Genomic DNA, 16660 nt, shown 5'->3' on the forward strand with positions numbered 1-16660 from the left:
AATATTTGCAATAACATTGGTAAAATTGCAAACGAAATGGACTCACTTTATAATATCGTGCAAGTATTCAAAGAAACTGCCTGATGGTTACTAAAAGAATTCCGTAACAATTCATTGATTTTTGAAAAAGATTTTAAGAAACTTCGTCCTTGAATTATTCCACTGAGACACGATGGGTATTATTTAAAAATGGAACATTATTAATACCCATATAGCAGTGGTTGTGGAAGTTTAAGTCGAGCTATATTATTATGTATAGTTCATAAATTGCAGTCTGCAAAATGTAACTGGTCTTAGAATTAGGGACTTTCCCTTTTGAGAGCATCGATCACTGTCTCTGGACGTTCTAACGTTATTCAACCAACTTTTTTTCTTCTTTTTCTTTCCTTTGTTTTTTATTTTGCTTCGTTTCTGTCCATCCATGATCTTATGTAACTCAGGCCTAGCTTCGTTTATCGTTACGTCGTTTATAGTTACGATTTGCGTTTCGACGCGTTGACTGACGCACCTGTATATGTAGTTTAACATGTTACTCTAACGTTGGCACAGTGTTCATCCTTCCAATGTATACTTGCAGGAAGCAGGACCTCTCAGACGTCGAAAAAGACATATTACTTCTACAGGCTCTCTTATTCGTTTAGAAACTCCCAATATATTAAAGAAAATTTCTACTTGACGTAAGAAATAATGTTTCAAGGAAAAAGAATAGTATTATAGTTTGACTTTTCTAACCCATTATTTATATCTCCAAGGTGTGATTCAATCCTACTATAAATACGTAACAATCGTTGTTTAAATGTCATTTGATTTTTAAAGCAATCCTGGGAAGAATAGAAGATTACAAGAATGGTAGGCGAAATTAAAATCAACGTGCAAATTAAACCCGATAAAAGGCGGCTCTTTCCAGCTAAAAGTTGTTTCCCGTAATGTTTCGGTAAAAAATAAAAAATATCAAGCGTCGCGTGGAGTTTCAAGACGTACGTGATATTACATTTAGAATTTCTATAACTTTTCAATATTCCGATGGACTGAATGGGTAATCCTGCATAACTCCGAGCGCGAAGTTTGAAAAAGTAACTTCAGGGCCTCGTTAAAATTAATGATGTCCTCGCTTACCGAGAATTGATGCGGCAGTCAACGCGTTAATAATTAAACGCAAAACTTTTAACGAAAGGTCAATTTTATAAAACTTAATCGCGCATATATTCAACATATATATGTACGTATCGACGTATACGTAACAGTTTCCATATATATATTTATTTATATATGTATATAACATCACGCTTATTTTCACCGTGTAGTTTCCTTCGTACGTTCTCTCTTTCTCCGTTATTCGTCGTGTTTCTCCTTTTTTTCCGGTTTGTGTTGCGAGCTGACAAACGTTCAACAACGTACGTTCGCTAGACTTAATCGAGTAAATGTTAATAATAATAAAACGTGTAGTAAATATAATGTGTATGCATACACGTATGTATATAATATATATGTATATAATGTATAATTCTCACATCGTGTACGTCGACAAAACCATTTAAATATTACCTAGTAAAGGTCGTAATCGCTTTACACTTTCCGACTAGATCGAAATTATTGATTAGGGTTATCGTTTAATATTATTATTATCATTATCGTTAATTATGTTAGAAATTTGGCGCATTTTCTTTTGGCATTTAGTCGTTTTCGCGTCGATAAATTCGTCCGATTTTTGAGCCAGGCGAGCGTATAAATCTCTTTACTTATGCAGTGACGCGTGTACTGCTTGCTTAGGGTTGCCAAACATCTTTTTCTTCTGGAAAAGACAATCCATTTTCCACCTCTTTTCGTACTCGTCAATTTTGAGAAAATGTTGCGGAGAAAAAAATGTGGAAAAGGATAGATAACCAGAATTCCTTGTGAATGAATTAGTAATATTGGGCAATTTAGTAGCTAGTTTACTCGTAAACTATACTTTGTAGAGATATATGTTACATTTATATTAATAATTATATGGATCGAACACCTATATTTTATTCCAATGTTTTCGTGTATTATAATAGGAGAAAGTTTAACCGTAGAATAAAGAAAAATAGTGGCAAAAAACGACTAATTAAAACGTAAAAATAAATAATAACCTCATTTTTATTTGCCCTGTGTGTATATATTACGAATGGTTTACGCTAAACTAGCTATCAAATGGTCCACCAATACTCTCAATTTATAAATTTATAATAAATCTATTTGCATAACATTCTGCATTCTTATCATTTTCGACTTGTATTATCTCTAAATAAATAGAATCCCCAAATTCTTGCCATAATAGATATTGTTAAGCATGGTAACCATGGTAAATTATGCTGTTCTAGTATATATTCTATGTAATTGGCAACCCTACGCTTGCACCACCGTTCCGCTCGAAAATTGTTATTGCGATGCATGAACGATCAAATTCTCCGTTTATCGATGACGATGTAGAAACATTCGATGAGAATGTGAAACGGTGAGCACAACTTTTTTTGCTCTCAGCATCGAATTTCGCGACCAATACGAGCATTGGCTGTTCGCGGAGCGTTTTGTACAGAAATGTTCCAGCTTTATACAAAAAGAGAAAATAACGACGGTGACAACGATCGCGCGTGACTTATTCCGTTAATATTGTCCATAAATTACATTCGTTACTATCGTTGAAACAATTTCTTCTTTCGCGGTGAAGAACGAATGAATCACATGAGGCGTGTAAAATCGAAACCTGCTGCTTCAACATTTATTTTGTGACCGAGACGTTGTGTTTTGTTATGATACATTTCTTGGAAAACATGTTGGCAATTAAAAATAATTCAAATATAAAATTCTTACAGGTTACATCTCGTTATCTCTCTGCATAAATACTCAAGCTTAACCCTTTGCTGCTGTGAATTTTATTGCTGAAATAATTTTTTTATCAAAAATTGTTTCGAAGTTCAACTTTTATGGAGTAACTGTAACTCATTCTAAGTAATAAATATGATAGTTGAATCTGCAGGGATATTCGGTGGTCCTATTATAAATATCCAATCTTGTAGAGTTTTTTTTAATGAAATTTACACGATTCTTATTATTGGGTTCTTGCTTGCGCTCATTATGCAATTGAGAGTTAATCCAATTCAGGAAGCACGTTTTACCATTATTGTATTTACATAAAAAATGACCAGTATTATTCCTTCTCGTTAATAGGGGAAGGTTACCACGCTTGGACCTCGTTGATGAATAGTTAAAATTAGTACAGTGATGTTATTTATCACATGTATTTCCAACGTTAATCGCGACGTTACATTATGCGGTCGATTTTAATGTTCGGAAGTGCAACAATTGGTTTAGTAATATTTCACATAGAAAAGCTTTCCAAAATTTATTGAACGTTACAGGTAAATATAATATAAGTTTTCAAACGATTACATTTAATGACGAAAGCATTAGATTAAGAATTCAAGAAGCTAACAGCTTTTTAGATTATATTGAAGTTAAGTTCGAAGAATATTTTATTCCAAACAAAGAGATTTCACATAACGAATCTGTTACCGTAAGAACTATCATATTTTATAACACACGAGTCAAAAGACCAACAAAACCAATAAAATATACCATACAGAAATAAACGATAGACAAATCTGTATAAAATATTCACTACCATGTTCAATGAATAATATGCACTCAGCTTAAACAAATTCGTGCGAATAAAATTTACGCGTTTTTTAGGCAACAATCATCTAGACTAGAGCCCCTTATATCATGTGTTCACTTGTATTTCACGTTGTCCACAAAATACACATGACACGGATAGTCACGTGTACATATACGTGAATTACGAGAATAATGGGAATCACACGGAAGAAATATCAGATGCTCTCAATTTTGGATATAGATACCTACATATGAATTTCGACATTTTACAATTCTTTTTTATTATGACAAATGTATCATAAACCAACAAAATGTGTTTTAGAGTGTTTTATGTGTTTCTCGATAAATGAATTATTTGGTTGCTTTCGGCGAAAGAATATAGTTTAATTCAATCAAACATTTGAAATATAGAAATAATTTTGTAGTTTTTGTGTTTTGAATACTAGCCATTTTCACTTCATTCGTTACACTCAACTGTTAAAAAAACATCTGTTGTTTAGCGTGCAGTAGGAAGTATCATATTTTCAAAGGACCATGGAATTAAAAATATTTTCGAAATTAATACATTTTTTCAATTTATAAAGATATGAAGAAATTTCAACAATATATCAAAACCTGAGCATTGTATTAGGTTACAATAAATATATGCAGAAGTCAAGTTTATAATACATTTATCATAAGTCTTCAAAAAAATTGTACAAATATCAAAATTTACAAGTATTTGTACCCATAACTGCGAGTGTCTGAGATTTCCTTCGAATGACTAGTGACTACACAATCGTGTGATTATTCCATTATTCAGAGATTTACGAGATTCGCGATGTTATGCGAATAAGTCGCATGAATTGCTCTTCGCGTGTACACGTGTATTTAAATTCGCGTACAAAATCGAAGGCTTCAGTCTGAACGCGAGTTACCCAAAAATACTTTAAACCAGCGCGAGTACTATATCTGTGGGAAATACGGCCGCAAAGTTAACATTTCAATTTCAGAGAATGTCGAAGATGGTCCAACTTGAGCAACCTTCCTCTACGCACACCAAATACACGAATCGAGCAGAGTTTACTTAGAGGCAAGAACGTAATTAATATAATTAAGATCGGAAGAGGACGCACGAGTACTCGTCGAAGAAGCGTGAATCAAGACCTTGGTGCAAGTTCTCGACGTTTCGCGTTCGCTGGGCAAAGTTGTGGCTATGCGACCCTGTACATCGGAGGCGGGAGTTTGTTCTTCGTTGAGTTCCACGTCGATTCGTTTCGTCTTCAACTCGCGGTTCGCGTTAATCTTCGTTCAAGCGTTTGCACGTGAAGGAGGCGCACGCGTCGAACGTCGCCTCTTCGTCACGGATAAAACGACTGGGATGGCTCTCCGACGGGTTTGGGTCACTTTCGGGTTCGCGATGTGGCAGAGTGGACTAACGGAGGGCCGATTTCGGAATGTTTACGCGTTGGTCGGCTGCTACTGAATGGAACATGTCAACGGATGCGACAGAGCGTGGTCCAGCAGGATCGGAGTGCCTGCAGCCAATTCCGGTCTCGCGTCACCGCAATCGTCGTCGCAGTCGAAGTAGTTGCTCTGGAAAGAAACGAGAAAACATGTTACTTTGGGTTGTAAAGATGGCAAGGTGATACTTGTATTATTTATAGAGTTCCGTGTTTCATGCTACTTATTTATTTCTTGTTTTCATTTAACGACACCAGTATTGTTTATCATATATCATATTTTTTATTTCATAAACCTATTGCACATGTTTGGAGATTGAACGCAAGTAAACGCAAATTAAAGGGGAAATTTCTTTTGCTATTCACCTCACCCCCACCTAATCTCATTTCATCAAACGAAATGTGGATAAAATGACTATGAAAATTACGTTAAGTTAGACTTAGAATCAGCACCCCCATAAACCCCTGCATACCAAGTTTCACTTAATTCATATCACTTTTAACACTGTATTCACCATATTAGATCCGCCATTTTGAATTTCTAAATTTTGAGTTCAGATTTGGAATCAGCGATTCCGAAAATCCCTATATACCATTTTCATCTAAATTCAGTCATTTTTCGCATTTTGTGTCGTTATGTTGTATCCGCCATTTAAAATTTTTAAATTTAGCCAACAAATTTGTTTTGTACTTGTTCTTCTAGCAGATTACAAGTATACTTGTTAATTCGGTGTAGAAATTAATTTTCTGCTTTTAAATCAGAAGATGTTAGTATTAAGTCATTTTAGAATTTAAAGATTCTAGGAAAAAGTATTAATCCGAATTAACTTGATTTACACTAATTCCGAATTTCTTATTACGGGATTTCCATAGAACAGGGTACAAATTAAACGCGCTATGGGAGAGTTCACTGTACCTATGCTACGAACAAGAAGGGAGTTAGCTAGAAAGCTAAACGTCAATTTCTCAACATTTCTGCGCAAGCTTCCACCGGTACGGGAATCGTTTCATTACGATTCCGAAATCCCCGTGAAATCGTGAAATGTACACAGCAATCTCCGTGAGACAGCAATTACAAAGATGGCCGGATAAACGATAAAATTTTTAATTAAATTTGGACACCCGTTTCCATCTTTCCCGTTTCATTTCCACCCATTAACGTTCTCAAATGGGCAAGCTGGCGGACCATGTATCTCTGATTAAAGCGGAACAAGCGAATGTTTACGTGTAACCCTGAGAAAAAGCTCGGTGCCTGAAAGCACTTCGTTTAAGGTATAATTGGCGCCGCGAAGGTCAGGTGAATTTGATCTTAATTCGAGACAATGTTGGCTTAATTTCGAAGATTATCCCTGCTGATTCGCACTAATTGCACGGTCGGTGCGAGCGGTTCTGTAAATGGATGCAATTACACATCGATACTCGGTCTCGTTACAGAGATTACAGGACATTGCGGAAAGAATTCAATTATTTCTGCAACTTTTTCTGTTCAAAGAGTACTGTTTTGTTAACATTTGAGGTCACTATCAGTGTTTGAGTCGGACTTCAGTTATCGACACTACATTAATGTTCTGTATTTATGATTTATAACGCTTTAATCGATCGAATTAATAGAAATTATTTCATACTTTTAAGCAATTATATCTGGAATTGGTGAGTATTCATATCAATTAACTACAAATTATTTCATACTTTTTAGTACAGTTTTAATGTTTTTCGAACTCGGTTATATTTTATTTCCAAAAATTATTTTATAACACGTTTATCACCACGTCACCCATATATGGATGACAGTGCTTTTCACTGAAGAACAAACAAAATTAATTCTGAATCTTAAGTATCAAAAACAATAAATCTGAATGAAATTTTTAAACTTCAACGAAGTTATAAAAATAAATAATACATAAATGTTTGATTATGTAGTTTCCAATAGTCAGAAAACGAAACTTAATCACAGTAGAAATTTTCAAGAGTATTAATTTGGCAGTTCAACGTATGAAAAGTGTCGTTCCAATGTTGTGTCCCCTTAAGTCACCTTATTTTCGATGTATAAGGCGATTTTTACGATTCGCTCATGCAAAATGATCATCTTCGTCAAAAGCAGGTCGATAATCGTCTACTTTAAAATGTCAATTCCCCACCAAGGGATAATATCGCCCACGTTGAGAAACACTGATGAGTCTACTATCACAACCCAGGGCAAAATCCCTCGTAATACACACCATTCCAATAAAATAAATTTCTTCAAGTAAAAGACAAAGTAAAGAAACGAAGATACCTACCTGGCAGTCGATGCATCGGCAGCTGTCGGTCAGCGAACAGGTGAGGCCGAGGATCTCGACAGCCTCTTTGTAGAGTTCCGCGCTAGATTTGCGTTGCCTCGGTGGCGAGGTCGGTGCGCTGACTATGCCCGTACCCGACGGTCTTCTGCCGCTCTTCAACCTTGAAGAGGACTCTCGAGACAAGGAGGAGGTCGACGTCGATCTTCTCGGCCGATTGTCGCTGCTGAGCAACGCTCGACCCGCTGGCGAGGCGAACAGTTGCAACATGTCCATGTCCTGCGGTCGAGTGCGATTATTAGTCGATGTTGCCATGTTACACGGCCGCGATATCGGTTCGAGGAATATCGTATCGAACGATTGCTTTCGTAACAAGGGGGTATTCCATTCTCCGATGATCTACGTATCCGATCGGGGTCCTCGAACGAGGAAACGGGGTGATGCAATTACCGATAAGGACGCTATGGTATGTAGACAGTCCACGAATTACACGGAATTCCGTAAACGAGGTAGAACCTCGATGATCCGAATTAATTTGGGATCATCGGTGTTCGGATAAGAGAATCTTCGGATGATAGAATATTTTTTGTACTTCAGGTGCAATAATCGATTTATCAAGATTTCAGTAATAGAATAAAATGAAATATGAAATGAAATTCAATTTTTTGTACTTTCTTGATGTTGATATTCATGTATATTTTTCAAAAAGGAGAACGTATTGATAATAAAAGTCACAAATACTGAAATTGAATGTAACTTTTGGGGTAAGATAGGCTTAGAAAGCTATATTGCGTTTTATTTACAAATTGCATTGTCTATGGTTTCATTTTTCAGGGCTTCCACAGTTTCTCGACTAGTATTTTTAATGTTCGTAATTGCTGATTTGCCAATACAATACTCTTTCGCTAAAGTAGTTGCATTTTTGCCGTACTGAAGTTCTTTATTTTCTGACGATCGGCACCACACGTTTTCGTAGCGGCGATTTACAGTGGTCTGAAACCTCGGGAAGCTGCCCAAGAGTCGAAAAAATCTTTGGATTTATATATGAATTTGCACATCAGAATTTTTCAAGTTGCTGATTCCAAATTTGAAGTTAAAATTAACAAATTTAAAGTATTAAATTCAATGTGACCAATTTATTTTCCAGTCGACCGTTGTATTTATATAATGTATCAGTATAAACAAATTTTCGATGTTACCTATTTCGGATTTGACGTCGAGAATACAATATTTAAAATGGCGGACCTATTATAATCAATTTATTCTCTAATTATGGTTTCAGATCAAGAAATTTGCTTTTCTTCAGAGATTACTTCAGAAGGTAACAAATATCATGAAAAGTTTATAAAAGAATGTATTTCTACTCTTAAAGTTTTTGAAACAAACAAAGCTCTTCCATAAATTATAACTTACAACCAAGTAGCTTCCTTTGAGTCAGTTGCTAATAACTCTATAATGTGTTTGATGCGACTATAACATCTGATATAAGAAAAAAAAAACAACCGTAATCGTGAGTCCGTTAACGAAGCATAGTCAGAAGTTAGAAAGAGCGAATGAATCTTAAATCGAGTTACTCGACCATGATAATTTTCGCAACACGTCGAATCAATGGCGTTTCACGCGACGCATTCCTCCAACAAGACGATTCCGCCAACAAGCTCCACGGGGCTCACTGATTAGCCTTTTTCGAAGGTGTTTGTCGCTTTCGCGTTTCTGCTTCGTCGAGTCTCGTTAGTCTACCAGAGGACGGCGGAACAAGTCGCACCGGAAAGGCATTATTCTCTTAACGAGGTAAGACGCACTCGCGAGTGCCTCGTCCTTTCCTGCTGTCTCATTCGTTTCATATCGGCGAGAGAACTCTTTGAGACTTTCCACCGCGAGGTCGCCCACGGCGAAAGGGATTTTCTAACGATGCTGCGACAAGCATCGCCGCGCTAAAAAGTCCGTCGTCCTCTCTCTTTCTTGAATGCCACGTAAAAGAAGCATCCAAAGGGGAACGTGACGAGGTCTTTGCACGCGGTTCATGCAAAGACACGCTTTTCCTTCGTTCTTCGACCTACTCCCGTTCAAGTTCTTTGAGTCGCGTCGCGGTGGTCACGGATCTCGGAACGATTAAAATTACGCACGTTAATCAAGGCACTTAAAATTGTTATTAAGAAGGGACGTTTGCGAGCACGGAAGTTCAGAGAATGTTCAAACACCGCATGGAATTGGAGTTCATCCGTGACATACAATTTTCAGTTAGTGCAAGAATGAGGTTTAAGGGAGGGAAATGAGTCTTTAGGAGATTTGGTTTCGTCTAAAACGTCTAAGAAAATTGTTTATATACTTATATAATATTATTCTTCTTATTGATACGTCTAAATTGTCATGGAAAATTTTGTGCTTCTTCGGTTGCTCATTTTTAGTATTTTTTTTCTGTCTTTTATCGATAATCATTTGTTCACAGATTGGTACAAATAAGAAGGGAGAACCAAAATTTTTTTTCTAAATTTATCAGTAACTTCAAGTGTTCTTGACGTATCTGGATTATTAAATATAAAAATCCTATATCTGACTGAAATTATCTGCATATATTAGGCGTACAAAATTAATTGCCGGCTCCTAGCTTCCACCAACCATAGTATCCATTTGTATATGAATTGTTTCTTGTAATTATTTTATTTTGACATGTGATTTATTACCTGTAAAACATGTTATCAAATTTGATCTTACTGCGAGTATAGCCTAAAAATCGGCTGTAAACACGCTATTGTTTAAAAAACAATATTCAAGGCACTGCCTTCTTTTTGCAATTCAACTCAAAAAAAAACTGAGGCAAGAAACAGGCTTCGTGATAAAAAGCGAATTCTGTAGATTGTCGATTTGAACTGAATTCATCGGTTTCAAACTACTTTTCGGTATGAAATCTGACAATTGCCTGAGAAATGACAGACATGTGTGGAAAGTAATGGAGATTACTTTAACGTTTATGTTTGAATTTGTATTTTACGATAATATACAATTTGAGAGGTCTTAACAACCCACATATCATTTTTGCGTTTTCGATATCTGGTTTGAAATGATTTTCAGAAATTCACGAAATTAGAGGATTCTACAAATGGGCTTGAAAATCTTGGTAAGGCCTTGCGCCTTTAAGCCGTCACTGGGTTTGATGCTGGGTTTGCTCCTTCGTTGATTAAATTTCACGTGGACAGGATGCAGCGTTCGTAATTATCGGCGCCGGATCATTAAAAACTACTCCTCGTTTCTGGTACGCCACGGTACGGAACAAATGATCGCGGTTAGCGCTATTATAATGCGAACACGGAGATCGTTTTGCTGGAAGAAAATAATTGGAACGATCCGGCTTATGTACGAAGAAACTTTCTACGAAGACGCCATGATTTTCTTGAGCTGTTAACATGGTGCTGGGGGTTGTTATAAAAGTTTAATGACACGCAAAACCGTGTACCGTCGAACATCTTCTACGTAGGAAGAATATTTGTAATAGTAACGATCATTGTAACAATTATATTACACGATACATGCTCTAAATTCAGCTGCTATTGAAAACATGAAGGTCTAAAAGAAGTTTTAATGATTTAAAAGCATCCATCCAATTGCGATAAGTTATTCCAATGTTGTTTCAAAAGTTATTCTACGATCATCGATACTTTATTATATATTCTTCTGCCTTTGTTTAATTGAAGCGCGGAGTTAACAACTTCAACTATAACACTGTATTTTGAATATTAACACATGCTTCGTTTACTGAGTGTTATAAATCAAGATGAATTTAAGGACATATGACATCATCCGTCTGGCTGTCTGTTTGTTCTGGCTAATCTCTGGAACTACTGAATCGATTTGAAAAAAAAATTAATTCGACTCATAATTAATTTCTATACCTAACATCCCACGACGGAAAAAAAGTTTAGATGTACTGGTAGAGGTAACAAATTGTATAAATTGCATTGCCGTGTAATAACATTCGACCATGTGATAAATTCAGCGAAACCATCGAAGCGAAGACTTGCAATCGAGACTTTATTCGTTCAAATATTTATCACCGGCAATATCGCGAACGAAATCGAGCAATTTTCAATCAGCTTCGCCAGGGGGCCTGTTTTCATTAATTCAAAAAACAATTGCCCCCGCTGGATACCCTCGTTAATTACACAAACGGTGCGCACGCCTCCAACGATACATTATTAAATATCCATTTACATGGGATCATGCAAAACAAAAATGCCCAGAACGTATCGATGGAATAATTGTATGTTAATTTTCTACTGTATAATATGTTTTATTAGGATCACAATAATAACAATTTCAGTACAGTTTGATAAAGTGGTCTTACGAAATTTGCTTCATTAGTTATTAACCCAGTCGCGACCGGCAGATGTTTTACGTTTCCAATACCGAGTACTAACGAAAATAATAAAATTCTGAAGCTGGATATCGCAAATTTGCATCGTTAGAGCGAAGATAAAAATTACAAAGTATGTTTTGAAATATCAATGTTGTACATATGTGGTGTATAAAATAAAACGATTTTCATAATTTGTACATTTGCTTGTAAGGTAGATAATAGACAGCCAGGAATAGAATTTGAGGTGACGTGAATTCACGTCAGCGGTACCAAAAATGTATTAATAGACAAGCTTGCCAACATGAAACAATAAGGATCTATACTTTGCAGGCTTACAAAAAATACTGTTTACTGGTGCTTTTAAATCATGGCTTTGAAGACCAGAAAATTCACGAGTTAAAAGCTCTTACGCCTCTCCTCCCTTTTGCTTTCCTCTAGACCGATACTTTCGACTATCGTCGACCATAAACGTCTACGGAAAGCAGGATGCACTTTTAGAGGGAGTTCTGTAACCTGAAGCTTCGTTGGGAGGCGTTTCGAAGCTAAACGCAAGCTTGAACGTTTGCTCGAAAAGGGACCGAGAACGGTAAGTGGAACGGGATTGGATTCAATAGATGGTCTGGAGTTTGCGGAAGTTTATTACTTACACCGGTTCGTTAAGTAGTTTTGCCTAATCTTCTAGATTTCTGTCGGTTTCCTGTGTACTTGTTGGTCGTCCTGAGTCCGCAACCTAACGGTTGACTGTTAGTTTCGAACACGAAACTTCATTAGGTGTGTTACTGCTTTGCGAAGAGCGGTAATTATGATCATGATCCATTTACGATATTGAAACGGTTGCTTGAAATTGTGATTCGAAACTGGTGCATTGAAAAATATAAAAAACGTGGACGTTTCATATTTTTGACGATTATTCATTTTTAAATGTATTCATTTATATTTTATCTACCATTTTATATTTGTGAGCAATTATTTAATTATTTAATTATTATTTTTCATTTTTACTTAATACTTGTCATTTACATTATAAACTTTATCATTCACGTGAACAGTCTGTATAATGGTTTGAAATAGTTATTTTCGGAATTGTTTCAACTCTTGCTTATATTACATTGCAGTCACCATCCATTAAGTTCTACGTCCTTAAGGTATATTATTCCACGTTAATAAATACATCCATCAAATAACAGAAGACTCTTCACTTTTACTTCGAAATTCTACTCCTGCGAGGAACGCGTAAAGTCAATATTTGGTTTGTCCGGTCAAACTTTAAGTCGCTCCAGGCACGAACATTTTGGTAGCGATTAAAGTTTCATGAGACTGGCGATTTCATGCTGTAGCTGGACAAGTCCTGTTAAATTGAACGCGTTGGAAACATATTGGGCAGGAAACATGTTTCGAACAGCAGTTGGTGCAGACTTCGAAACGAAGAAACTTGGACGGTGCGGGTGCAGAGTTCTCAGCATGGAGAAACTTATAAAATTTACTTTCAAGTAATTCTTCGTTCCAGGTAACCAGTCTTTAATTACTCGGCTTGGAGAGAGGTCAACCGATTTAGTTGCCGATTCCTAAATTAGAATCAGTTAGGTCGTTCGATAGGCGTCGGAGTGTTTCCAGTGATTACGTCAGCTATCGTATTTATTTTTAACCGTATGGGCACCGATTGTTCCGCTCGACGTTATCAAAAATATAAACCGATGCTGACCTATAACATTTGTCAATTCCGTAACGTTGTTGCTGTGGGTAAATTTAATCATCAATGTTTATTCGTAGATTTAGTGGTTACTTCTTCGATTCGAACCATGGCTTTTAATCCTTTTCTGGAGTCTGTCTTGCAAATATATTTTGCAAGATGGTGTTATTATTATACATAACAGAGTAAAGAGAATTTCGTATCTTCTCAATGAAATTTGTTGATTTCTTAGATGAGAAGTTTAGGTTTCTCTAATATGTAGCCATTAACTTTTAAATATATTTCCTTAACATTTAGTCCAGATTTCTGAACAAGCCTTTCTCTATTTTAGTTGAATTGAAAGAAAACGACTCTATTAAGCAGATTTCTGAAGAATACCAGAGACTGTGGATCGAGACATACTAGTTCCTGAAAATTATTTTCAATAGGATAATAATTAGATTTTTAGTATATCCGAATGTACATAACAATGTTATTCAAGATGCTAGAGTTAAAAGGGAAACGCCAAGTACACAAACTTTTCCGAAGAAAAAACTGGATGAACTGTATGCGTCTATATATTACTTCATCTTCAGGAGATTATTTAATTACACTGGAACTTTGATTAATCGGGCCCATTGGGTTCAAAACAGCCCGGATAAATCGAGACCTGAAGAACAAAAATTGAAAATCTAATTTATATACACAATAGTCATTTTGACGTAACATATAGATAAGAAATGCGTTTATATATATTTATACATCGTCACCGGTTAATCAAGGTCCCACTGCAATAAATACTCGTCTCTATCTGCTACATTCTTAATGAATATTATTCCCTTACATACTTTTTAAAAATGTTTAAAGTACATGAACGTTCCACAGTTCTTTATAGAACTATCTATTATTGTCACCTGGGTTTGAAAAGAAAATTCGCATGAAAATGCTTACCCCGCGCGTTTTAAATCGGATGACTTTAAAAGAGAACGTCAAATCCGGAATCAGCGGTAAGGATAATTAAGAAAGTTAGATCACAGAGGATGATCCCATGGCATTTGTCCGTCCCAACAACGTACTATGTACCCCAGCAATTATTTTCTTCCTCGGCCTAAAGGATCCATTCTCCTTTGGGCAATTGGACTATCTTTATCTCCGGCGCGGGTAGGAAGGAGCCAAAAAGGAAACGTCGTCTTCAGGATTTCAGACGCCAGACAAAAGAGCGGACAGGAAATGGCAAAGAGATCATCAAATGCTGGCAGATAACAAGTAGAAACCTGATTCGATGTATCGGGTGCTCGACTAGACAGAGTCCATTGTCCTCCCGTGGGAAAACGTATCAAGTCTCCTCTCGTATTTCCAACAGCACGCAACAAACTTTCCTCGAGATCCCTGCCTCTGATAAATAGCTCGCCATTAAGGATAAGTTAACACTGTACTTTTTCCGTAAAATTTCTGTCGCCTGGAACTGTGAATGAAATTCTGCTCGGAAGTTACAAATTCGTAAGAGCCCCGATGGGAATTTTCTATTCTCGGTGAGGTCCTCGTGAAACTGGTTAATCTGGTCTACGGTAATTTGGGTGTCCGAATTAACCTTGTTGGTTACTTGAATAGTGTAGGATTTGGTTACTAGTTAAACTATTGTCGGTATGGATACGAACTAAAATAACACCTTCGTTGTTAGTCGCACACGAAGTTTGACACTCTGACTTTCATGACACGAAATACTGCATTTTCTCCATGACGAGTATACTCGTCCAACACAGCTGACTAGTTAAAACTAAACTCTTGCATTCGTCCAGACATGTCTTCCTTCTACCCATACACACGAAGCTACTCAAAAGAAACGTAATCGGTTGGTGACTGAGATCACAAACTAGTGACTTATTGGTTAGTAATGATTTTGAACATTTTTAGAAAAAGCATTTACCGCTGTCCATGCGGTGTAGTATTACGGCGAGGTCATATTCTCGGTCATTGCTTGAACAAATATTGTTAATAATTAATGTAACTATTGTCAGAAATTAATTTTTAGTTATTCCAGCTAACAGATTAAATGATATAGAAAAATTTCTCACGATTACTGTGTTCGATGAATACTTACTCTGAACCGTGATTCTTATTAATATTTAATCAAAGACTGAATGTTACTATATGCATTGTAAATATTCAATTAATTCGGAGATGTACATATTTAATGCATTTTAAAGTTTCAGATTATTATACTAATGTTTCTCGAGAAAGTAATATTTCCGAACATGACAAGTTGAGAATAAAATTTAAATAAGTAATCGTGAGATATTTTTCTATATTTTAATATCTATTGATTGGAACAATTAAAACTTAATATATCCGACATAAGTAAACATTTGTGATACATACAGCATCATTCAGTGTTCGATTAAACATTAATAACAATAACGGTTCAGAATAAGTATTCATTCGAGACATTAATCGTGAGAAATTTGTCAATATTTTAATATTTATTGATTGAACCAACTAAATATTAATTCCCAACAATAGTTCAATTAATTATTAACAATACTTCTTATTTAAACAATGATGGGGAATATATGCTGTGGTATTAATGTTTTGTAAATTCTTTTGTGGATGGATCCAACGAGCCTTCGAATCGACATGTCACGACATGTCACGCGGTTGTTGTTCGCCCTTCCCCTTCTCTACCTCGAGACGCACGTGCGAACCGCGACCCTCGACATAGGTATACGAGAGGTGCGGTCTCATTCTTCGACGATCCTTCGAAGCGATCGCGCGCCGCGTCTCGTGTCCCTCCTATTTTTGCGTAGTGTAGTTTCCCTTAGTTATCGTAGCTTGGTATTGCTTGTGGGTACCTTAGTTTGGTTTGGATAGTTTTAAGGCATATACCTAAGTTAGTTTTAAGGCATGCATGTACGAGAATCTGCCCTCTACCAAAGAATTATTAATCAACTTGTTTTGTTTGTTCGTAAGTCCATATTGGGCTCGTAACTTCGTGCTCCACGTCGGTCACTATTGGTTCATGTGATAAGTGAAGTGACCAACTGTGTAACTGGACAGAAAGGTCGGTTGCCGTCCTCCTGGTGGATCTGTATTCGAAAGGGAGACAATCGGCTCCTCCGGATCGGTTCTCTACTTCCTGCATCACGTTTAGTGTAGCCCAAGGCTCCCGGCGCAGTGCAGTAAGTCCAAAGCGCAGTGAGACGGGTGCAAGTCGGGTCCTATTGTGGCTTCCAACGGGGTGCAGGGTGCGGAGGACTGGTTCGGAGGCGTCAGTCGTCTTCCT

At 36.5% G+C, this 16660-nt stretch overlaps 1 protein-coding gene across 3 annotated transcripts in view; it reads right to left on the reverse strand.

The window, feature by feature from the left end:
* Nucleotides 1-3982: 3982 nt before the first annotated feature.
* LOC128893690 (uncharacterized) overlaps nt 3983-16660 on the reverse strand; it is a 221521-nt gene continuing 208843 nt past the window's right edge. For all 3 annotated transcript variants that reach the window (XM_054154843.1, XM_054154842.1, XM_054154844.1), the window contains 2 exons: nt 7361-7636; nt 3983-5214 (listed from right to left, as the gene is read on the reverse strand). In XM_054154843.1, the coding sequence (XP_054010818.1) occupies nt 5098-5214; nt 7361-7636 (393 nt within the window). In that variant the 3' untranslated portion in view covers nt 3983-5097. The remainder of the gene's footprint in view (nt 5215-7360; nt 7637-16660) is intronic.

The sequence above is a fragment of the Hylaeus anthracinus genome, unplaced genomic scaffold (genome assembly GCF_026225885.1).
Source record: "Hylaeus anthracinus isolate JK02 unplaced genomic scaffold, UHH_iyHylAnth1.0_haploid 3, whole genome shotgun sequence".
In the NCBI taxonomy this organism is placed as follows: Eukaryota; Metazoa; Arthropoda; class Insecta; order Hymenoptera; family Colletidae; genus Hylaeus; species Hylaeus anthracinus.